This window comes from Saccoglossus kowalevskii, chromosome 3 (assembly GCF_978046115.1).
Source record: "Saccoglossus kowalevskii chromosome 3, keSacKowa6.1, whole genome shotgun sequence".
Taxonomy (NCBI): Eukaryota; Metazoa; Hemichordata; class Enteropneusta; family Harrimaniidae; genus Saccoglossus; species Saccoglossus kowalevskii.
In genome coordinates, this window is record NC_140643.1 from 36,351,755 (window position 1) to 36,377,060 (window position 25,306).

The 25,306-nt window shown below is 32.9% G+C and overlaps 1 protein-coding gene across 1 annotated transcript in view; it reads left to right on the forward strand.

Annotated features, from left to right (window-relative positions):
• The window catches only part of LOC100376895 (calcium/calmodulin-dependent protein kinase type 1D-like), a 95,303-nt gene that overhangs the window by 46,179 nt on the left and 23,818 nt on the right, over window positions 1-25,306 (forward strand). The window contains exons 5-9 of the mRNA XM_002739489.4: window positions 8,359-8,497; window positions 13,121-13,326; window positions 19,865-19,977; window positions 20,797-20,875; window positions 22,397-22,484. Coding sequence (XP_002739535.1) covers window positions 8,359-8,497; window positions 13,121-13,326; window positions 19,865-19,977; window positions 20,797-20,875; window positions 22,397-22,484 — 625 coding nt within the window. The remainder of the gene's footprint in view (window positions 1-8,358; window positions 8,498-13,120; window positions 13,327-19,864; window positions 19,978-20,796; window positions 20,876-22,396; window positions 22,485-25,306) is intronic.

Below are 25,306 nucleotides of genomic sequence, written 5' to 3' on the forward strand. Positions count from 1 at the left end.
TATCCACATACACTTTCTTGTCTGTATAGGAAAACATGTGATAAGTCACATATTCACATACAACTGTCCGGTCTGTATAGGAAAACATGTGATCAGTCACATATCCACATACACTTTCTTGTCTGTATAGGAAAACATGTGATCAGTCACATATCCACATACACTTTCTTGTCTGTATAGGAAAACATGTGATCAGTCACATATCCACATACACTTTCTTGTCTGTATAGGAAAACATGTGATCAGTCACATATCCACATACACTTTCTTGTTTGTATAGGAAAACATGTGATCAGTCACATATCCACATACACTTTCTTGTCTGTATAGGAAAACATGTGATCAGTCACATATCCACATACACTTTCTTGTCTGTATAGGAAAACATGTGATCAGTCACATATCCACATACACTTTCTTGTCTGTATAGGAAAACATGTGATCAGTCACATATCCACATACACTTGTTTGTATAGGAAAATATGTGATCAGTCACATATCCATATACACTTTCTTGTCTGTATAAGAAAACATGTGATCAGTCACATATCCACATACACTTTCTCGTCTGTATAGGAAAACATGTGATAAGTCACATATTCACATACAACTGTCCGGTCTGTATAGGAAAACATGTGATCAGTCACATATCCACATACACTTTCTTGTCTGTATAGGAAAACATGTGATCAGTCACATATCCACATACACTTTCTTGTCTGTACAGGAAAACATGTGATCAGTCACATATCCACATATACTTTCTTGTCTGTATAGGAAAACATGTGATCAGTCACATATCCACATACACTTTCTTGTCTGTATAAGAAAACATGTGATCAGTCACATATCCACATACAATTTCTTGTCTGTATAGGAAAACATATGGTCAGTCACATATCCACATAAACTTTTTTGTCTGTATAGGAAAACATGTGATCAGTCACATATCCACATACACTTTCTTGTCTGTATAGGAAAAGATGTGATCAGTCACATATCCACATATACTTTCTTGTCTGTATAGGAAAACATGTGATCAGTCACATATCCACATACACTTTCTTGTCTGTATAAGAAAACATGTGACCAGTCACATATCCACATACAATTTCTTGTCTGTATAGGAAAACATGTGGTCAGTCACATATCCACATACACTTTCTTGTCTGTATAGGAAAACATGTGATAAGTCACATATCCACATACACTGTCCGGTCTGTATAGGAAAACATGTGATCAGTCACATATCCACATACACTTTCTTGTCTGTATAGGAAAACATGTGATCAGTCACATATCCACATACACTTTCTTGTCTGTATAGGAAAACATGTGATCAGTCACATATCCACATACACTTTCTGGTGTGTATGTGCAAAACAGATGCATGTACCATATTTACTCTATTAGAAGTGCATCTCCAATAGTATAGTAGCGCCTATAAACCATACATTGCATTTGTTACCTCAGTAATTGATGTAAGCACATGCACTACAACGTGAAATACAGAAAATATGATACATAGGATAAACTAGATATCCTATTTGTGAACATACAATATCAAATATCAAACTTGTGTTGTAATCTATGTTCCAGAACTAATGAAAATACAAGTTTAATAAATCTGATTTTGTAAGGTTACTTATAAGATATCCAGTGTAGATTGACTGGTCTGTATAGGTAGAGAGAAGATATCCATATATTTATGCTGTCTGGTCAGGTATGAAGCAAGGAGAAATGTCACATGAACATCAAAATAATAGCTGAAACATTCAGCAGTAATTTACAAGATGAAAAATTAATATGTTACATTCCCAAAAGAAACAAGGGATAATTTCCTGAAATTTATATTCTTCATTTATATTCTAGTCTAATAATAAGATAGGGAACTGCATATATAACAGGGTAACTAATTTCAAGATATGAAAATGCCAGCTGATAAGTAACATTTACTCTACCTCATTACTTTTATTTTTAGTATTTACTAATTACAACTCATCTTTTTTTGCTATTAACTGATAGAAACATCAATTTCTATATTTCTATCATTACATTGTAAGTATTAAAATGATATACCCTGCTACCACTAATAATGCATTCTTGATTTTTGCAGTATGTGTCTTGAGGCATTTAAACTGACTGAAATACAATAAATTGCATAATGCTTTGTCAATTTTTGCGGTATACAGATATTTAAAAAAGTTTCATCTGGCTTTATATCTGTTACATTGTCAGTTTTAATGAATTGTAAAAAATGGCATCTTCCAGGCAGATGTCTTCCATTTGAACACAAATATAAAAATTCGTACAGCCCAAGGGAGCAAGCTGTATTCGGATCTAATTTTTACTCAGTCCATATGGAACATTTTAATGAGGGTAATTTCCATTGTCATCCACTTATGCAAGGCTTTATTACACCGTGTTGCTATGGGAGATTAGACTTATTTGCTTCTATTTATGTAAAACTGAATCACAACATTTGTAAAGCTGGCCAGTAGGACCAATACTTCCTGTTCAAATGTATGGCTATTGATGTAGTTGAATAGATAACATTTTTATAATGATAAATAGTAGCCTGTCTTGTATAGTATAATGGGGTTGGGGGTGGAGGGTGGGGGTGATAAAGGTAGTGGTCCTGTAGGCATCTCCGTGGTTCTACTAATTGTTTGTGGTAGATGAATATTAATATTAATATTACTATAACAATAACATTACAAATCATGTATTAGATGTGGTTATGTGCGAGCTTTCTCTCAAATTCATCATTGATTATTAATGTCACAATTATGAAGTGTGACAAATCTGTTTCAATTTCATTAAATAGTCTATGTATATGTAATTTTTCAACTCAAAATAATAAGTATCACGAAGTTTATCTTGAATATTGAGTATGATAAAATATTAATTATTCAATCTTCTTATCAGTGTCTTAGTCATATCAACACAATGCAATGTAACAACTGTGGTTCTCAATTAATATATATTTGCAGTTGATATTTATGAAAATTAGGGCAATAATATATTTTCAATTAAAATTTTATAATTTTTGTTTGTAATTCTAATTTATAAATATGTTTTTGCTTTAATGTATTTTTAATACTATATATATATGCAATTGAATTGTATTCAATTGTTATGTATATATGTATTTGCAATTAAAATTTTGTATTTTGTTCAAATTCATTTTTTTATTGGCTTTTTAATTTCAGGATGATCAATAATATTTTGCAATTCAAATTTCATGATAATTTATTTTTGCAATTGATATTTCATATTGAAGTATTTTTCAAATTTGATGATCTCTATAAAATGGTGTCCTTAAAAACCTGTGTTGAAAAATCTAATCAAATAGCTCCCACATAATTGAGAAAATGTCAAAGTTACTTTTGCTACTTTAACGTAGATTGTTATCTAGTTTGTGATTTTTTCAAATGTAAATGTCTCTTGCATCTCAAATAAAAGATGCGAGAGTAATTTATTCAAAGGTTACATGACATGTTTATAGTGGTAACCATCTTATTGTCCAAAATGACATGAAAATATTGAGATTACTATGCTTATGATTATAATTACAAATCTATTGGTATTCAGTGTGTTGTACAAAATGGCTTAATTCACACTGGCACCTTAATAATCATTTGAAATTTGAATCGATTCGCAACCAAAGCTTTGATGCACAAACTTGCACATTTCATTAAATATTGGACCAAACTGATCTCAATTTGTGAAAAAAAAAAATATGCAAACAAATTATGCAAATTTATTTTGTGAAAGGTGACAAAAGATGACTTTTGCATCATAAATTTATCTTCTGAAAATTTATAAAAACAGTGGATGTATTTACCTGTGTATGTCACTCAATGTTAAACACAGTCTTTGTTATGTGCATGGGACACATGAAAATCTGACAACAAAAAAATGTGCACAACTGGGTCTCAAGTTTGAAATATTCCTTTAGAAAAACACTATCTTTTACAGAACTGACAGACGATAGCTGCTCCCCCTGAGTTTCAAATGGTTTAACCCTAACTGAAGTAATCTTGCATTATAATTAAAAATTAGGAGGGCTATTCTATGTCTGTAGAACCAATGAGTCATTTAAACACAATTAAAGAAAAGTTTGTTGTGATATCTATTAAAAGTGTACTATGTATTAACATCCACGCAGATGAGAACAGAACTATTTGTTTTAAATTGTTCAAAACAAAATGGATGAGACTTCTATTAGGGATGTGGCTTCTAAACTTAGTTAATATTTGGTATTTATGCGTATGGTTCACCTAGAAGTCAGATACACAGTCATACATGTAGCAGACACAACAGCATGGAATCAACTTTACTCACATTAGCTGCAGATCTCTGGCGTTTCAATGTCAGTTGATCTATCAGTAAAATATTTACTGAAAAATGTTAGCTTTGATGGTACCATTAATGGGCTTTCCTACTAAAAGTTGTTGAAAATCACTTTTTTGATTCTGTATATTTAGCCAAATCTCTTGGTGTGGGCAATTCAGTATACTACTTTTTGGCTTGTCGCTATTGTTCTAATAAATCGCTAACTTTCGATAGTGGACAGATTTTGTTTTTACTAGGATCTTCATTATCATTATCTATTAAAAGTGTACAATGGATGAGACTTCTATTAGGAATGTGGCTTCTAATACAGTAGTTAATATTAATATTTAGTATTTATGCGTATGGTTCACCTAGAAGTCAGATACACACATATATTTAAAGAATGAGTACACACCAGGAGCTACATAAATGTAGCAAAATATTGGAGAGAATGAGATTTCCATTAGAGCTATGTGTATTAGATTTCATGAAGTGTAATGATATGTCAAATATCATCTACCAAATACAAGATCTGTCATTTAGATCACATTTCATGATTGATATTTTTTTGAAACCTATATACCGGTACATGACTTTATATTACCGGTAACTTTTAAAATGGTCTACTAATTAAGTACAAACCTGTTCAATATTTGATCTCTTACTTTTTGTGTGTGATTATTTCTGAAATTCTTATGATGGGTTTGTGCGTGCAGGATTAAATTACTCTTATTTGTAGTCATGGTAACTGTGATTATTCATCTTCAGTATTATAAGAGTTTGGATTGTCCTTTTATGTAACTTATAAACTGAATTGTCAATAATTTTCAACTGGTAATTATTGAATTTGTGTTCTGTCATGACTATAAAGTGTGAAATTCGTTAATTATTACAAGAATTGGCACTGCATCAGTGTGAGTGTGGAGATGAATACTGAGGTGGGGGAAGGACACTGCTAATAATATTATGTTAATTAAATATTAATTAAAATTGCAGCTTTTATTCAAATATTTCATCAAATGACTATCGTATTATGGACAGATAGATCTTATGTACTAGTACATGTTCTGCAGCTATGTGACATAAAAGTAGTTAGGTAAACAAATAAATTTATAATATTAACAGTATGCTGGTGTGTTATTTTTTCATTGCAATGTGTGTTACGATATTGGGGGATGAAGATTGTGGAAGAGGATACCTTGTACATGTGGTTATCATAACCGCCCCTCGTTCGTTAACAGGAATTATTATTAACAGCTTTTATTTTTGACCAACTTTTACCTGTACATGTATGTCAACTTTAAATAAACATACCGGTATAATAATCACACAAATGTAGTCATCAATTTTAAATGAAACTGGTGCACTTATATGGTATGTAAATTTAAACCAAGCATCAATGTACTGCAAATAGTAGTACATACAACTGAAATTAATATTGATGTATGTCTAGAATAAAGTCAACTACAGAACTAGCCTACATGTATTTCTCTTGCTTTAAAAGGTCAGTTCCATGTATGTATCACACCTGACATAATGTATTTATCATAGTGGACTACTTAATCCATCACAAATAACCTGTTTAGCTCATTCAGTGACTTTGTCTCAACACACATAGATGATCTGATTATTGTTCAAATCCAATGAGAAAGTAATACCTTCTACTGGAATAATGTGAGAACATCAGTCGTACTGAAAACAGTCCGCTCACTAGTAGTTACACAGAAAAAGAACCTGTCCCCTCAACCTCAAACACAATTGAAAGAAAACATTTCCGATCCTATTACTAGACGCATGGGACTGTCCGTGCACGCGCGAAGGCGAAGGGGGGGGCAGCTAACGTGCAGGGCAGCGACAACAATCCTTGTACTGTATAATATTCGTTTATGCTCAAAATTTGAAACAGAGTGGCGAATTCGAGCAGCTATCCACACTTTTTATGATCGGCGCCCAGGCATTCCGACGAGTCAAGTCTGTCATTTCTGATGAGCATAATGAAGTTGCATGTAGGGTATATTACCGGGTATGTGGTGTGTTGAGTGAATAGCATTATCATCTGAAAAATAATGACATGTCTGTGACATTACCATGGACTTGTTGCTCAGCGTGTCTTGTGTCTTGCATTCTCTTATGTCAACAGTCATAGCAGACACAACAGCATGGAATCAACTTTACTCACATTAACTGCAGATCTCTGGTGTTTCAATGTCAGTTGATCTATCAGTAAAATATTTACTGAAAAATTTTAGCTTTGGTGAGTCCTGGTACCATTAATGGGCTTTCCTACTAAAAGTTGTTGAAAATTATAAAATCGAATCTCTGGGTGTGGGCAATTCAGTAATACTACTTTTTGGTTTGTCGCTATTATTCTGACAATTCGCTAACTTTCGATAGTGGACATACTGTAAAAAGACTACCGGTAATTTTCACTGGGTTTAAATTTCGCTGATTTACCATTTCAGGCATATTCAGTGGGTTTTAAATTCATGGTTTTATCATTTAGATAACGTGTTCTATGCTCAATTTTACATATTCACTGGGTTTTAATTTAGCGCATTTTCCAGTCAGCGAAATAAGCAAAATTAAAACCCAGAGAATAATTAATCCTTTTACAGTATTTTGTTAGTTTTTACTAGGATCTTCATTATCAACAATACTAGTACCCAATAGGATCGACTGTCAGTAGAGTTATCAGTCAGGCATTCACAAAGCTTGTCAATCTGAAAATCCTTGGTTCAAATCCAGGGTGTTGCTGCTTAAAAAATGTACCATTTTTAAATACTTAATAGAAAATTGTACAATCCTGATTTTTATTCGGAGATATTTGCTTACTTTACGTTCTATAACAGCAGCAACCATGAGCTAGTACAGCCAGATCTGAAGGCCTTTGCTGCAATGTCTGCTGCTCTGTGTGGTGTGGACAGGTTTCATGCACTCTGCGTGTAATAAGCTTGGTTATTAAGCATCCTTTTTTGAGGATGCTCAGTGGCCGAGGGGAAGACATGTAGTGACGTGAAGCTAGGCGGTTAGGTGCCGTACGCGAGTGCCGGGTCGAGTATGCATATTACAGTACGTGTTTACTTTGATATGATGTAGCATTTACCATGCCGTTTATTCATTGATAGTTGTTAACTACACTAGTATTATACCGTTAGCGTCCTCAGAACCGTACTTTAAAGCGAGAGGAATTTAGTCCCAAGCGACGATATGCAAAGTGCAAAGGCTCATGGGTAAACACTGTTGACAATGACACGCTATGGCCATCTTGACGCATGCGCAGGTGACCACTTCCCCGCTTTAACTATCAGTAAATATACATGTAGTTGCTTGATCCACATTTACATATATGTGAGCACAACTCACCTTTCTTTGAACCTTTCTTTGTTTAGCATGTACAACCAAAACATCGTTTCTCTTGACGAAATTAAGCAGCCATATGGTCATGTGACCTGAAAGTTGTGCACTTGCATTACGATGACTAAGTTATGAAAACTACCAAGCACTTAAACAAAATACTAAACTAGAGTGGAATGGCTTTTAGAATCAAAATAATCTATGACTCAACAACTGAATACAACTGAAATGAAACTTTGAACTGTAAATATATGCATCTGTTCTTTCTAGGAGGAGTGAAGGAGTTCTTAAATGAGCCAAATTAACTCATCTGTTAAATGCTAAAACCTTATTAAAACCTTGTACAATATCTAATCAGTTTGTCTGTTCTGTCAATTCCAAGTAATTTAACAATCCTTTATACCAAGTGTACCTAGGTGATTCATCTATTTTAATTTCAGAAAACGTCCTCTCATTATCAAAGCAGGGCTATGAAAATTAAAACATCCACTGTCAATCACAAAACAAGATCCAATTTGTATTTTTAACTTTTTGAATACTTTTCAACACATTGTGCAGATTGTGTGTCCATCCACAACTAATTTACATCTTTCTGAAACCTTCTCTCATTATGTTTGCTGTAGTTTCTGTCAATTAACCAATGTATGTCTTCTCAATTCTTTTCAGTGTGTCAGGCGGAGAATTGTTTGACAGAATAGTAGAGAAAGGAAGCTACACAGAGAGAGATGCAGCAGATTTAATTAGACAAGTCTTAGAAGCAGTGAAGTACCTACATGATTGCGGTATTGTGCACCGAGATCTAAAGGTAAGATACGACTAAATGAAGCACATTAAAGCTGATCAGCTGGAATAAAACTGTACAATGCTGGTCATTAACCTTTTCTCTTTGAATGAGATAAGTTTCTTTTAGGTCAAATTCAGATGTGTCTCATTTCATTCTTTCCTGGCAACTTTATGTGTACAAAAACATTAAACCATATTGTTCACTGCATTTGGTTTAGAAGCATCTAGGTTCATTTAAATGATTCATAGCATATTTAGTCACCTAAATTTTGTAAAGTGGAAGCGTCTTTTGTCAAATTTAGTCACTGGACAATCACTGATTGAATTGTAATATTTTTATTGATGAAAAGTTACCAATATACATCCTGTACTGTAAGAGTATAGTGCCGCTCTCACCCATACCCGTCTTGCATTTGCTCAATATCACATTTGTGTCACTCATTTATCACATTCCCATTTCATGTTGTCACCACACAGAGTATCAAATGGGATAGCTAGTAAGGAATGAGTGATCTTAGAAGATAACTTTAAGTTTAAATCACAACAGGTGGTTAAAATGTGTAATGCATGCACGGTTCAATAATGGTATATGCGCAACCAGAATGCAATAATAAGTAAGCGATACAAATGCGATAAATGTGCGAGCCCAATAAATGCATGAAAGCTGTACTGTATTATGTGAATATGTACAAATCCCATGAGGAAATTTCCCATATTTTGATACCGTATTATAAGCGTGTCGCATATAAACTAAAAATGGCATTTGTTTTATACTGAATCATTAAATATAACCTTTTTTAACCATATTACTAATAGAGCAAATACGGTATTCAGCTTTTCACAAATTATTTTTCTAACATAGCTGGTCCATTTCTACCATGACCAATCAGATTGCAGAATATCTGATCTATAATCAACATATAGATTGAGTGAATTTTCGAAGCAAACATCATTTGCAATAAAAGTATTTTATTGTTCAAATTCTATCTACAACCATTTTGTTTATATTTTAAGAATCCACTCTGAAATTAACGTACTAAGTATATTTAAAATGTCACCTAGACTACGCATGACAAATGTTTTGCGATATCACCCAGCGTGTGCCTCAACTTCAACACTTGTCATTTATATACAGTACATAAAATCATTGCATCTATGAAAGTTGACCAGGATTTAATTTTTAGATTCAGGTGCGTCTACTTTGCAATTATTGTGATGAATGACTTTCTGTGAAAAAAAGCACTTGTTGTCATAGAAACTATCAAGGATTATGTTTAGCCCATTGTACATGTGTGCCAAGGTTGAATACATTTCTTAGATATTACTGTCAGGAAATGCTATGTCAAACAATTCCAGTTTATCTTTATATGTATTTGATCTATAGCAAATTAATCCCTTCCCACTAATCTTTTGGTACATAAATTTTCACATATTTTATGCATTTTTTTTTTTTACAATTTCTTGATCAACATGTTTTGAACAAATCTGACAAAAATTCATGGTGGCTCGATTAGTGACAAGTATAATATGGATATTTTTGTTGCATTCTATCAGAATAATTTGAAATATATTTTGAAGTTCATTTATGTCATATTTCACAGTACAATAATAGAGCCTAATTAGTCTCTCGGATGAAGTTTCGTTTTGGGATCTGTGCGTCCATGTGTCCATTTGACAAACATCATTTGTTTCAGACATGATTGGACTGATTTTGTTCAAAGTTGGTATAAATGAAAGTCAAAATGGGAGACATATGTTCGTCAATAAGTTTTTTCATTCTGTTGACAGACTGGTGGACATTTTATTCCCCAAATAAACACCCCAATAAACCATTTCTCAGGCATGCTTGGGTCAATTTCCTTCAAATTTGGTACAGTAATCCATCGCTAGGTCGTGCCTCAGTAAGTCGTGGGTAGTTGGATGCCTTCTAAAAATTCTAACTAGTTTTGCCGCATCATGTATTTAATTGGCCGTATTTAATTAGGCTGCAGGAGACAACTTAACCCCTGTCAATTACTGAGATACAAAGAGTGACAATGGTCTGGCTCAAAGTGTCAACAGGGATATGAATTCACGACTTTATTTACTTCTCGGCTGTTCCTTTTTGATAAGGCCAGACTTTTATTATACCTTGTTTCGCGAACCCGCCGAATGAACAGGAGCCGAAAATGAAATAAAAATAAGATTTTATTTCAGTGTAATTTCTCGCGCCCGCTGACTTTTAAGCGTAAAAATTGCTAAAAAAATATTATTTTATCTTCATTTTTTTATTAAATAAATTAGGCACCAATGTTTTTGTAAGATATTTACATCTATCAAGGACATTCGGTAAACTGATTCCCCACTGTTTTTTCAACCCCTAAACTTGTTTGTGTTGAAAATTAATTATGACAATGCATATTCATATTGAAACAAACTATGATAAAAGGAATAATATTATTTAACAAAGTCACCAGAGTTCAACTATGTTTCATTCTTGTTAATAAACAAGTTACTACACCTGGATGAGGACTATGTCATTGACAATGACTTGTTAATTACAATTTCTACATCCATGATTTATATTACCGTGAATACTTTTTATGGCTACTTTTATTATGACTGGATTTACTGTGAATGTGGATTTACATGTATATCAAGATATCTAAGAAAACAATAAAGTAAAAATGCTATAAAAATGTTGGTATTCTACATGTATATGTTTTGTCACATATCAGAACACATTTTTGTATTTAAGAACCATCCTATCTATTAATTAGTTGGCTTGGTCAATTTAATGATGCTCTATCAATCAGTGGTTTATCCAATCTTGTCAACGCCTGAAGGATTCAGCTTTATAATTGCTTGTTGCATCACAATCTTCCATCTTAATTCCATCTTCTCAGCTTTTCAAGAAATGTAGTGTGAACTTCTCCAATCAATTTGTTATGTTAAACTGGGCGTCAAGCTTTTTTTCTGATTCCCAAAATTGTCACCTAACCTAGCCTACACTTTATGCGTTTTAATTATTCACTGAGTTTTAATTTAATTTCCACTGATATGTGAAATCTATGTGAACATACAATTAGATCTCAGTGGAAAATCCATGAATTTAAAATCAAGTGAATATAAAATATCCCATTTAAAATAATGGCTTCACAGTATTAAGTATTTCAAAGGATGAACTGCAAGGGTTGTGTATAATTGATTTCCTACTCAGATTGTATTTTATGTATATGTAATTTAGGCCAAACATACATTTGTATCTATATGTCTTTCAGTATAGTTCAACTCATTGCATTGGTTTTTAATTGGTAATATTGTCAAATGTATATCTGTGAGCCCTAACCCTGCTGTCTACCCAGTACATCCCAGCCTTTAGCAAAATGTCTATGTATTATAATACTGTGAAAGGGTTAATTATTCACTGGGTTTTAATTTTGCTTATTTCGCTGACTGAAAAATGCGCTAAATTAACACCCAGTGAATATGTAAAATTGAGCATAGAACCAATTACCTAAATGATAAAACCGTGAATTTAAAACCTGCTGAATATGCCTGAAATGCTAAATCAGTGAAATTTAAACCCAGTGAAATTTATTCATTTTACAGTATTTGCTTATTTGATAGAAGCTTCTAGCTCATGGTAAAGGCTGGATTATTATGAGGCAGTTTACAAAGCCTTGTGTGTATGAGATAGGTTGGGGGCTATATGTTACATGAAAAACTGTCATGACTGCTTTCCAGCCAACTAGTTGCCCATCATCACAGTTTAGTTGCCTTGCCCATGAGTTGCTTGGTGCATTTCTACAAGAATTTCCTTTGTTAAACAGCTTTTAAGCTAATTTTTAATTCCATTAAAAGCACAATTACAGTATGTAGAAAAAAATAACTCCAATATTTGTAATAATCTCCGTGCACGTCTAACAGAGGAAATACATGTATTATAAGCACAATGTTTGGGCCTGAATGGTTCCTTTTCTGTATTTAAGTTTCAATACTCATTATAATTTAGTAAATAAATAACTGAAATGACTGTAGCCCTCTGGTGCTCACTAATGTCCGTACCAAAATGTATAATGGGTTTTATGTTCTGCATAAATTCCTCACAGCTACACTGTCTACTACCGTACATCTATTATGACATTAATATATAATGGTAAAGCTTTCATTTTGGTTACTTAGCTGGCATGTAAGAAAATGAGTGTCTACTTTTTGGATAATTTAGTATCTAGAGAAGGGAGGCATGGTCTGAATACCGATTTATGCAATACAGCATTATTACCATATCCAATTCAACGACTAAACACAATAATAAAGAACATGGAAATATTCCCTGACAAATTTTAGTGAAATATTTTGCTTATTTATTAGTCTTTGATCGCTGAATTCTTGTCCAACATTTAATTACAATAATATACATTTTTCATATTGCTTATAATTTACATACTGCATGGTAGCCACTAAAAACTGGACATGGACGATGTCATCGACTATGACCTGTTTTTCTTCAATTTCAAATAAACATTACCATTATATTTGGCTGCAGGTTTTAATAAAAATATTAAATATATGATAAAAGTTATTTTATTAAAGGTGACTAAAGATTGAATTTGGCATTCAAAGAGTTAATGAATTATATTCTTCTTTTTATTTTTGTTTACAGCCAGAGAACTTACTATTTTGGTGTCCTGATGAAGATTCAAAAATCATGATCAGTGACTTTGGTTTGTCAAAGATGGACGATGGTGCTGGAGATGATATGTCCACAGCTTGCGGTACACCTGGTTACGTAGCACCAGAAGTGCTGGCACAGAAGCCATATGGTAATGCCGTGGATGTATGGTCAATAGGAGTCATATCCTATATCTTGTAAGTATTTTATTTTACACATATATACACTGTATTTTTTACTCCTGTGTGTGAAGCACGCAATAGAAGCCTTTGCAGTTAGTGCGTCTGTATGTATGTTCTCCATTGTATAAAAAGTGCATCTCTAATAGAAGAACATGGTTTATTTCGACTGTGTTAGAAGTGCAATGTCTTTATTGATCTATATTGTGTGAACCACTTACTGACTGGTACATCAACAATTTTTCATCCAGAATAATTTTATTTGTGATTAAAGTATTAAAAATCCTCATTAGGAAAAGGACAAAAATGCATTGACGCAAGTAAACGCATGTTCTTCTATTAGGTAAGAATTAAGTTAGTACATTTATCATGTGTACACTAATATACTTAGACATAAAGCTGCTATCAATGTCCAACTCTCAAAAATGCGTACCTGTCACCTATACATGTACATCCTATTGAGAAGGTGCAGCTGTGTCAGCAAATCTTTTATATGCTACATGTACCATGCAAAGGAAAAAGGAAATTCACTTATTATTGGCACCTGTTAATACTGTATCAACACATGGCTCAAACTGATTGATGATTTGTATATCTCCATATTGTGTATATGTAAACAAATGTCACATGTTAACCAAACTGTGTGGTCTAAATAGAAGGGTAGCATACTAATAATTCAGATCATTAAAATGGAATGTAGTATTTAAAGTTATATAAATGTTACTGGTAGGAGGTCGCAACTTTGAGTTTGCCACACTGATCCATACTGGGGTATGTATGTCACCAAGGTTTGCATATATAAACACAATGAAAGGGAATCTTATTTTTTATAGGATTGATCTGTACTGCAGATTCCTTAGTTGACTGGTACCAGTAGTTGTTGTCATTCCTTCTAGTCTATAGAGAGCAAAAGGAGCAGAAGATCAATTTCTTTAAAATTCCATTTCAATGGATTTACATGGGTTGAGAATTTTGTTTTTTCATTGTGTATTAGAGAATAGGGGCAATTACTGTAATATTAGTTTTCACCGATGTGTTACGCCTGTAAATACACTATTGTGATTGGATGTGAGGTAGTTTTAATTTATGCAAGTCAGTCTACAATTCTACAATCCCTGATGATACACCAGAATTCAGAATTATGCAAACAATGCACAAACAAAAAATTAATTGTTATCTGCAGTGGTTCACTCATTAATTAACCCATGGCGATATTTTATCCAAACTTTTTTTGAAAGAATGTTGATTGAAACGATTTTATATACATCATCGTTGCTGCTAACAAAAAAAATACATAAATAAACCATGCTACACCGAAACACAAAGTGCAAATTTGCATCACTGCATGATGTATCAATAATGGCTGTATGCTGGTTCCAGGGCCCAATTCATTTTACCACAGTAGTAGATAGAATGTTTCAGATGCTGTATCATTTGAACATGGTTTTTGGTGAGAAATAATTATTTCTGTAGCTCAGAATAACCTTTAAAATGAAGTTGGTATAATGTAATAGAAATATTCGCGCACAGAGGGGGGAGTATACCACTCGATTTTGACCAGTTCCCTCCATATACCCACTATTGCTTTTGTGTATATGTCGTAAAATTGGTCCAAATCTTGTGGTATACTCTCCTCTAGGGCATACTTATTACTATTGCTATGAAAGTCACCTTTATCAAGTTTCTTTTTTTATTGGGGGAGGGGGCTATTGTTAGCATTTGCACCTTTAAATAGGGGAGGATATTGTCAGTGTCATTAGAGGTCATTCATTAAATACTGTTAATGCAATAATTATTCACTGTCTTTTAGTTTTGTTATTTTCGTTGATAAGTTAAAAACTTTAAATTTAATCTATGTGAACGATAAAACAGATTGTTTTCCTGGCAGATTCATTAACTTGAAACCCAAATGAATATGCTCAAAATATCAAAAAGGTGAAATTAAATGCCAGTGAGAATAAATAGTTTTACAGTGTACATTTTGGTGAGATAAATCAGAGATTAGTGACCTGCTCTTTGCTGTTTGACACCAATTGAATTATAAATAGCTGTTAGCAATTCAACTGTCGAAAAAAACAGGATGCTGGATGGAGATGAAATTATTTCTATTTCAGCTTTGATTGGTCACTGAAAATTGTGTTTACTATAAAAATGTATTAAAGTGAATTAAGTTAGGTTTGTTGCTATCAGGTTGATCTAACTCATTCATTTATGGTAAGTGGCATTCTGGGTAATTTGATCACCATGGCAAAGTGTTGCTAGTCTCTTTCCAAAATAGAAAAGAAAAGAGAATTTATATTATAATAGAAACAACTTAACACCATAAAACTCTGAAATACTGATTTAATTAATTGGATTTAACTTAATCCAGTGCTCATTATAATCTGATGACTGTATAGAATCAGGATGTGAATACAAGCTTTGTTGAAAGTAATTTTAGAGGTGTTAAATTTAACCGTATATTCCTGTTGATTTGATTCTAATGACTGTTGCTACCATTATGTTGTCTCTGTAGGTGTGCATGTATTATACAAAAAAAGATGAATATCTATGATATAGATTAGCTTGATCCATCAATAATTAAAACATAAAAGCCAGGTCTTCCACAAAACGTGTTTCATGAAAAAATTATACTTGATTGTAATTGTAATGAGACTCTTTCTGCATTCGTGATCTTTCTGCTCTTGCTTTTAAGAATAAGTTCTATTGACTTATTACATACAGAATTTAGGACATAAATTTGTATTGTATGTATTTTTCTACAGTAATGCAATTAAGATGTCTAACAATTTATCGAGAACCGAGTCTGGTTTCTCATGAAATGTTTTTGTGGTGAAAGTACATTGTATTTTATCATAATTTGTTAGTCATGAATTAGACTGAAAATATAACTGTTGTACATGTATATTGATACAAAATGTATATGAACACTATATTATTTATATATCGGTAGTTATAATACTATGTTATTATATTGTAATATGGTTTTCGTTGATTTGTCACTAATAGTGAAAAACAAACTGTTTTGATGTATATTAGATTCAAGGTTTAGTGAAAACAAAAACGCAACAAACATTGATTTCAGCTGTAAGGTAAAAGACTCAGAATTCTTGTTTAGTTATCATCATACCTGTCATATTTTAGCCTAAAATTGAACTGACCTTCTTCTGATATCAGAAATAAATAAACACACTTTTCAATTGCTGGTAATGGCTTTGGAAAGTTGTCAAGAACATTATAAATATGGTGTGACTAAGTGAGAAACGACCGGAGAGAAATGTCTACTCATATGAAGCTCAATGTTTTCAACTGAAGAGCAAACTGTTGCCATAGCCACATGCTAATGAGAAAGCATTTCGAAGATTTAATGGATGCTCAAATTAGGGGTTGAAGCAGTCTGTAAACAACTTGTCAATGGGCGAAGGAAATCAGCTTCTGTAGCACTGCTTCTATTTTTAACCCATTTCCTGATAACTAAGGAAACCCCATCCAATTTTAATGAAGGGGGCTTGTAGAACTGTCCACTATTTTAAACTGATCCAATAAATTGCCTCAGATAGCAGCTGGGCTAAATTATTGAAGTTCGTTTTACACAATTTAAACTGAATGGGAGGGATTAAAGAGCGAAGACATACCAGTCCTGGAATTGAATAACAGTTACATTTGATTGCACACACTGTATTGAGAATCATCAAGCTGTTTATGGATGCAGCGATTTAGAAAAGTGAGCTATTTCTTCAACAAACACAGTCTACATTTCCTAGCTGTAGATGGAACACGGTCTGTGGGCAGTGAAAATAAATGAATCAGAAACTTGCGTCAGTCGAATGGCATTAATTTTAAATGACAGTTTAAGTACTTTAAAGAGTGTGGAGTCTGATCTAATATTGTCGTCATATGATGTTATGAATCTGATGTCCATGTGCAGATGATATCTTATGGATTTTAATCTCTCTTGAAGCCAAATTTCATAATTGGAATGAATCACTCATGCTAGTGTTTGCCATAATTATACTTTCCAGTATTCTTATGCAACATTTTGCACATTGTTATAAACATTCATAATTGGAATGAATCACTCATGCCAGTGTTTGCCATAATTATACTTTCCAGTATTCTTATGCAACATTTTGCACATTGTTATAAAAATTCATCATCAATCTTGGAGCAAATGAAAAATGAATTCTCTATTTGCTGCAGGTCTTGATCAACATTTTTGAAATAATTTGGAAAAAAAACGATGTCCCTAAATTTAGTGAATAGTGGCAAACACTTTCAAATTGTTCAAAAATTTAATGGTTGGTAGGATGTGTATGAATTGGAGGAGCATCTGTTTCTTTTTCATTTTTCACATGTTTGTCTTATGTTTTTTTTTTTATTTTTTAATTTTTGACCAAATTAACATACTTTCTCATTGTTGTTGGGTTTCTCAGGTTTTTTTTGAACAAAAATCTGACTAATTTATCAGATTTATTTTGTGATCACAGTGTCAAAGATCAAATAGTGTTCACAAAATGATAAACTTCCCTCATCTGTGACTAATTCTAGTTCTAATATTTATTCCACATTGGTTGGCGCTGCAGTAACATAGATAGTTATGAACATTTGCACATTTGTATGGCTTCACCTTTTCACTTTGACCGACAGCAGTATGCTGCTGGTAATGTTCCTTGCCCATAATGGGGATTGTTGGGAAATACGGCCTTCAATCACAGGCTTGGGATATTTGTTCCACCAATTGTTCAGAATAATTAGAAATATGTACAAAATATACAGATGACATGAAAGAAATTCGCTAGTTGTAAAATTCATAACTGTAAGATGAAACAACTTTAACATTCACTTTTTTTGCAACTAAACGATCAGAAATAGATGACAAAGCATATACAGATATTTCAACAAAAAGGGAATTTTGGCTTTAGAACTATGTTTTTTGCTGAAAATTGTGCCATGTATCTGAATAAATGAGCAATAGCCTCTTTATGAAACATATTCACAGACCATTTGTAATGACTACATACTTGCAACGTACTGTATATCAGGTAAGATCTTTGAGTAGCATGTACATATAATCAAAACTTGCACATGTACACAAAACTAGCCATCTCAACTTCTTCAACAGCCACCTTTAAATGGCAGATCATTGAACTCTGTTTTGATTTTTGGCATTATAACGGTATATATACGGTACTGACATTCTTGTTTTGGCTGCTTAGTTTCAATTCTGAAAATGCCTAATGCAAAAGGACGCTTTAGTCTGAGCTAGTTATTTGTGCACATTGGTATTATCTGTACTGTAACTGTCTGGTCTGGTTCTTCAAAACAGAACAGATTTAGAACAGACTAGTCATTTCTTAATCCATTTCAAGCAGTCACACACATATTTTTTGTACAGGCTAATGTTTTCAACTTTTTTGCCCATGCTAAGAAAATGTGTTTGAACATAGCTACTGAGAATACAATACCAGCTACTGCAGCTCTTTGTGGGAAAAGTTCACATAATTTGTCTATATCCTTAAGTACATGTAACTGGAATAAAAAAAAAAAAGAAATCCCTTTCTTCCCTTTTGATGCACAGTTTCAGAGATTCTATTGTATACTTTTATACTCAGAATGGAATTTCAGGAAAACATGAAAGTTTAAATATATTCATTTCAATTCTAGTTGCGATATCAAAACCATTTCACATTGGGAAAGTGTTGGGGAGGTGAGAAACAACAAATTCAGTCGTTATTGTAATTTTATTCTATTAGTCACATACACATCATGAACAAAATGTTGACCTGACGTGCTTGTTATTCGACCTGCATCAGTCAGTCAGTCAGTTGATGTAATTTTCCATGTTCCTGTACCGCACCATATCAGGGAACTGTAAACAGATTTGATGTTAACTGAATGATTTACAAGGTAATGTTCTGTGAAATCTGGCAATTTTTGGTACACATGTCAGCGTTGTTGTGCAGAATTAAATCTCTCCTCTGTGTCTTCTATACAAATTGCTTTTTAAATTGGTGTCATCAAGTACTCTTGTAATATAATTTATGGTTGTATACCTCACTTGTATAATGTAGTAAAGTTTTCTTTGAAATGGTTCAATGCTTAATGTGCTATTAGTAATAAATGTGCTTACATAAATACTGGTATGCGTTGATGGACAAAATATGTCAGTTTTAAATCATGTTGTATACTTCAGTACAGTAAATTTTGATTTATGTGCTCTTCTCGAGATGTCCTTCTAAGGCTAATACAATATATACTGTTGCATAATTTCCAAAATTCAGTCACTGATTATCGAACCACACAGTCAAATTATCAGTCAGACTGCACTCTATGTTTTTGTCTGAATCAGGACATTTGTTAAAATATATTAGGTGCTTCATGCCGATATGCTGAAATGTATGTCTGGGTAAAATGTTATTTTCAGAAGTCAACAAATTTACATCTTTATATCTGCTGTGCATTCAATCACACACATCTGCTCAATATTACACTCATGATCTCTGACATGAAATGATTTGAAGATTAATTTTCTCCATCTTGTTTTCTTTTTTCTTAGATTGTGCGGATATCCACCTTTTTTTGATGAAAACGACTCAAACCTCTTCGCACAGATAATCAAAGGAGAGTATGAATTTGATTCGCCATATTGGGATGATATCTCAGATGCAGGTATGTACCGGTAACTTAGTACCTTGTAGTCTCTAATCAATGAAGACTGTTTGCAGTCTTGTTACCTAGGTTACACAATTAATGCTATAATAAAGCTGCATCCCCTCTGATGCATTGTACCATTTTTAATAGAAACCATGGCTGCTAATAAAGACTTTACAGTAACATACGTTTCTAGAAATCCTAATGGAAATTATTACGTAAAAGAAATGAGGAATGTTGAAAATAGCCAATGTACATGTACTAGTGTATTAGTAGAGCATCTGTTAGATGTTTGTGCAGTAGGAGGATAACCTCATTTATTTCACTTTCCACATCAAAGTTTCTGTGATTCAGAACTAAGTTTGATTGATACGTGCATGTAACTTGTACAGAATGGGATTTTCATTGCTACATATACATGGTCATCTAAGTTGCATGGATACCCATATCCAAGTCCTTTGTATTATCAAAAATTCATTATGTCAGACATTGAATCAATATCATGAAGCACAAAAAAGAGCTTACAAGTTACTTACAACCATGATCTGTAGTAATTGTGAAAAAATGTAATTTTGTAGAAATTCAGTGCCATTGTGAATGATTTTGTTGAATACTCTTTAGTGATTCATCTTGTCTTATCTTGTGTACACATGTCTGCACTATTCTCTGGTGGCAGATTTGACTAATAACACTTGAATACCATTATGGAAGTGTACACTTAGAAATTGCATTGGATTCACTGATCAGAATATGGTGACCCAGTTTTATTGAAATTATACACAGTACATACAGTGTATTTAAAAAAAAAAAAAAGTGATCGATTTTCTTCATTCACAGCCAAACATTTCATCAGACATTTAATGGAAGTGGACGAGAGGAAGCGATACACTTGTCAACAAGCCATTGATGATCCATGGTAAGTTAGTGTAGAATAGAAATCATGTATGCCTTCTCAGTAAGACTGCATAGATTGTGTAAGCACATTGATAGTGTGCAAATTTTCTAGTAGTTTCTCTGTCTGTGCGTTTGTCCATCTGTCCGTCCATCCGTCCAGAGTCATATTTCAGAATCCTGGGGACCAAGTCTGTTCATTCCTTACAGTGCCCAGTACTTTGGACATGCATATGCACATGCAGCGGTTTACTGATTGAATCCAAGATGGCTGTCTGGCAGCCATTTTGTTTTTTGAATATGTGGTATCTTATGCATGGTTTGTCAGTTTTTGTTTAAATTTGGTACATACATTGTACATTTTAAATTATTAATGTCCATGACAATTTGTTTTGTAATCAGATTAAAGATGACTGACTGACAGTGACAGCCATATTTCTTTTTGACTATATTACTGTATCTCTTTACATGAGCCTGCATGGACAGAGGAAATTCAGTTTGGATCCAAACAATGCATGAATAGCATATAATCCTATTTAATTTCTGACCATATATTTCGATTTGGGCAAAGTCATTTAATACGTCTAATTACTGTTGATACTAGACCAGCCAATTACTCACTTTCAATTACAAACTATGCTTTTGGTGTATATTGCTTTATTTTTGGCATGAATAACATTTCACATAATTCCAATGGAGACAATTAACAATGACTTGTATGTCAAAACAATTGCAATGCTCAACACTCCTAATGTTGTCTGTGTCTGCTTTAATACTCTCACAACATTGCAACTAGTACCCACTCTCTCAAAACCTGAAAGGGTGCACTAGAACATAACATGTAATCAGTGGTTTTACATACTCTGGACATTTACCATGCACATTTGTAAAAATAATTATTTGTATTTTGAATGTAATGTGCTGCTCAAATCAGAGTCAATATAGAGTTTATGAATATAGATATACATGTAATATAATCCAGTGTAGGAGATTGTATATATTATACAGGAATTGTAATAGTCCAGTGTAATTAACTAATGCATGTATCAGTTTTTATTTGGATGGTTGAGATATCCATGACTTTTTGAAAAATGCAATGACAATTCACATATTGCATTCACATGTCACAACAAGTTATGTGATGTGATGACATGACTTGTCCATGTTGGTTCAGTAGTAAACAAAACTGAAATGAACCAGCTATTTTCAATCAGAACATGAAACAAAAGATATGATTCTTGATTCTTATGGTCAAACAAATACACATGCATATGTATGACAAGATGTATGATGTTTAAAGTTTGGTCATGACCATGATCAGTCAAGGGATATCAGGGATACAGCTCTTGAACCATATTCATTAAAAATAATGGCCACCAATCAGCCATTTTGAATCCAATCTGAAAAACAAAACAACCTGCATCAAGGTCCCTTAATGGCCAATGTATGTACCTACTAGTTTGCATGAAATTCATCAATACACAACCAAGATCTGGTTTCTGAATGAAATTATAAATGAAATTATAATTATAAATTCTCTTCACAGGGTTTCGGGAGGTGCAGCAGCTACAAAGGATATTCATGAATCTGTCAGTACAAATATCAAGAAGAACTTTGCCAAAACAAAATGGAAGGTATGTATCTATAAATTATTATTGAAAATCTTAATACTGTATCTTGATATCTGTGAATTTTCACATATAGTGTCAAAAGTGTGATTGCATCACTCAATGAATGTTTTGCAGTGATTTGATCAATAATTAACCTTTTCACCAGCAGACTTTCACAATAACATTTGTCTGCACTTTTTTCTTGTATTCTTCAATATTTCTGGAAATGAACCCAAATTTTGGAACCAACAGACAAAATTTGAGTCAATTCTCAATTTTTTACTCAAAAAATTTGGCTATTCTTGTCCCAATTTTGTGAAGGAATTGCAGACTATAAATAGGACTATATTGTGAATTTGTGATGAAAAGAGGGTGGTGAAAAGGTTAAAGGTAATTACATGACAAACATGTACATCATGCTGTTTTACACAGGATCTTAGCATTTTTAGTCAAAATAGCAAGATCACAAGTAAAAGTCCCAATATCACAACATTGTCTTGTAATAACCTCTCTATCATAAGTAATTTCATGATCTATATGTGCTGTGGGACAAATATTAGATAATTTTGCAGTATATTTCATTATCTTCAGTGGAACTACATGTAGATAGCACACTTGTGGTGTGACTGAAAACATACTGTGAGCGACATACTGACATGCACAGATTTGGTCAAAGTTCATGGAACACTTCATCTAATAGTTAATCGAAGTCATTGTAATATTACTGATGTTCAATGCAATATTGTTGAATGTGACTGCTTACAACATTTTCTAAAAATTTGTGTAGTTTAAGTTGTCTCAAATTGAATAGTTACGCATGTTAATTGCGAATTAGATATTAATGTCTAGATGACTGTGGATTCAAAGTTCAAAAAATGATGCAATATCTTTTGTCATGGCCCAATGCTAAGAAGCAATGCCTGTTACATCCTAACCAAAAGTATCTAATATGTGGAAATTACTTTTAATAAGATTACTTACATTGAATTTCTATCAAAATACATTCAATATAGGTCAAATACCTCAAGTATCAAGAACTCATGACTATAAATTCTCAAACTGTACGTGACTAGACTGTAAATATAAATACAAATATGGTGAACGTAAATATTAAATCTCAGAATCAGAAATGTGCATATAATATTACTGGCATTCCCACTGTATTCAATTTGTTTCAAACTGAGGCCAAGCATTCAAAACATTTCGTGAATATATTATCTTTACACCAGACTGTGGCTGGCTTTTACAACAACAAACTCCAGTTTGGCTAATTTAGCAGTGGCTTCAGACATACCACCAAACCGCATTAATTACTATATAAGTTACACTCGATTGTGGCCCAATATAATAACACAATAACATTCTAACTTGATGGTAATACTATTATAATTATTCAGAATGCTTGCCCCTTAAAAATGGTTAACCAATTTTAATACGCAGTTGTACAAATACAAATTGTCTACATGGATATTTGATATAAATACAAATATGTATGAAAACACCTATTTGTTCAGCTAAGGTAAAAGGTCAGTTTCCACAAAAAATACCTTTAGCCACAGTAACGTAGCAATGTACAATAACACTGGAAAAGCGATATAGAATCGCATACTTGAGACGATATCCACACACTTTGCAGTGCTCTAGCTATATGGTTGAAGTAGTCAGTCGAGGATGTTCATGCACCTTGCTGTTCTCTAGCTGTTGGGTTTAAGTACACAAAATACACTAGAAATGTATAGAAATGCATCACACTTGAAATCTCCGCAAACTGTCATGTTTTCTGTTTGATTACTCATTCTTAGTCAGCCATGGATGCGAAGTGCTCACAATATAAAGTTGTTAATTAGTGGTCATAAACGGTTAGAACACAAAAAACTGAAACACATTGTTGGTGAATATTAACATATGCAGTGATAACAAATAAATGTAAAGTTGAAATATTTTCTGCATTTGAAGCATAAAAAAAATATGGATGCATATATTGTTTTAGGATCAAAGGCACCACATGTTAGGTGTATGATAATACATGTAACTACTCCCATCAGATATACTATACAAATATAAATATTTAATAGTCAAAACATGTCTACAGCAATAGATCTAGAAGGAACATTTAAAATTATTACAGGGGTATACTATACATACTATTTGACTAAAGTAATTAATCCACCTTGATATATTGGTTAGCTCAAAAATTGGAATTAATCACAAAAGGCCCCAGGCACTTGTTGAATAATAGACACCTTGGCAGGTGTTTCACTTTTTTCGAATCAGCTTTATTTTCAAGATGATAAATGGTTTTAAGCAAGCATTACCAACAACAAACTGTGGTATTTTTGTTTGGCTTCATTGGCTGTATGTGTTTTTCCCTCAATGTTGTTTTCTCTTCATGGGATCTGTTTTACCTGCCACTGAATTTCTCATCCTTTTCAGTTTATGCATACCTACAATGTCTAAAATGTTAGTGTGTGATGTTTGCATGAATCTGAATGGGTAATGAAATATTACAGCATATTGTACCTTAACATTAGTGAAATGTGGTATGAATGGAAATCTGCAGAGACTATAGGCTGTATATTCAGACAATGAGATATTACTAGCATCATACCTAGGCATAAGTTGAGTTGGGCATACTCTGCATAGACTCAAGACTAGTAAAATATAATCAAACGTTTACACCAATTAGCTATGAATTCTAGACATGGCAATCTCCTAAGGACATAGTATATGTGCATGTAGTAGCTAAAGAGACCACCTATCCAGAGAATCTGATTTAATAACTGTCACTCAATTTGTATTACATTATTATCATGTTGTGATTATGTTCTAAGTTGTAGCATTTGTGA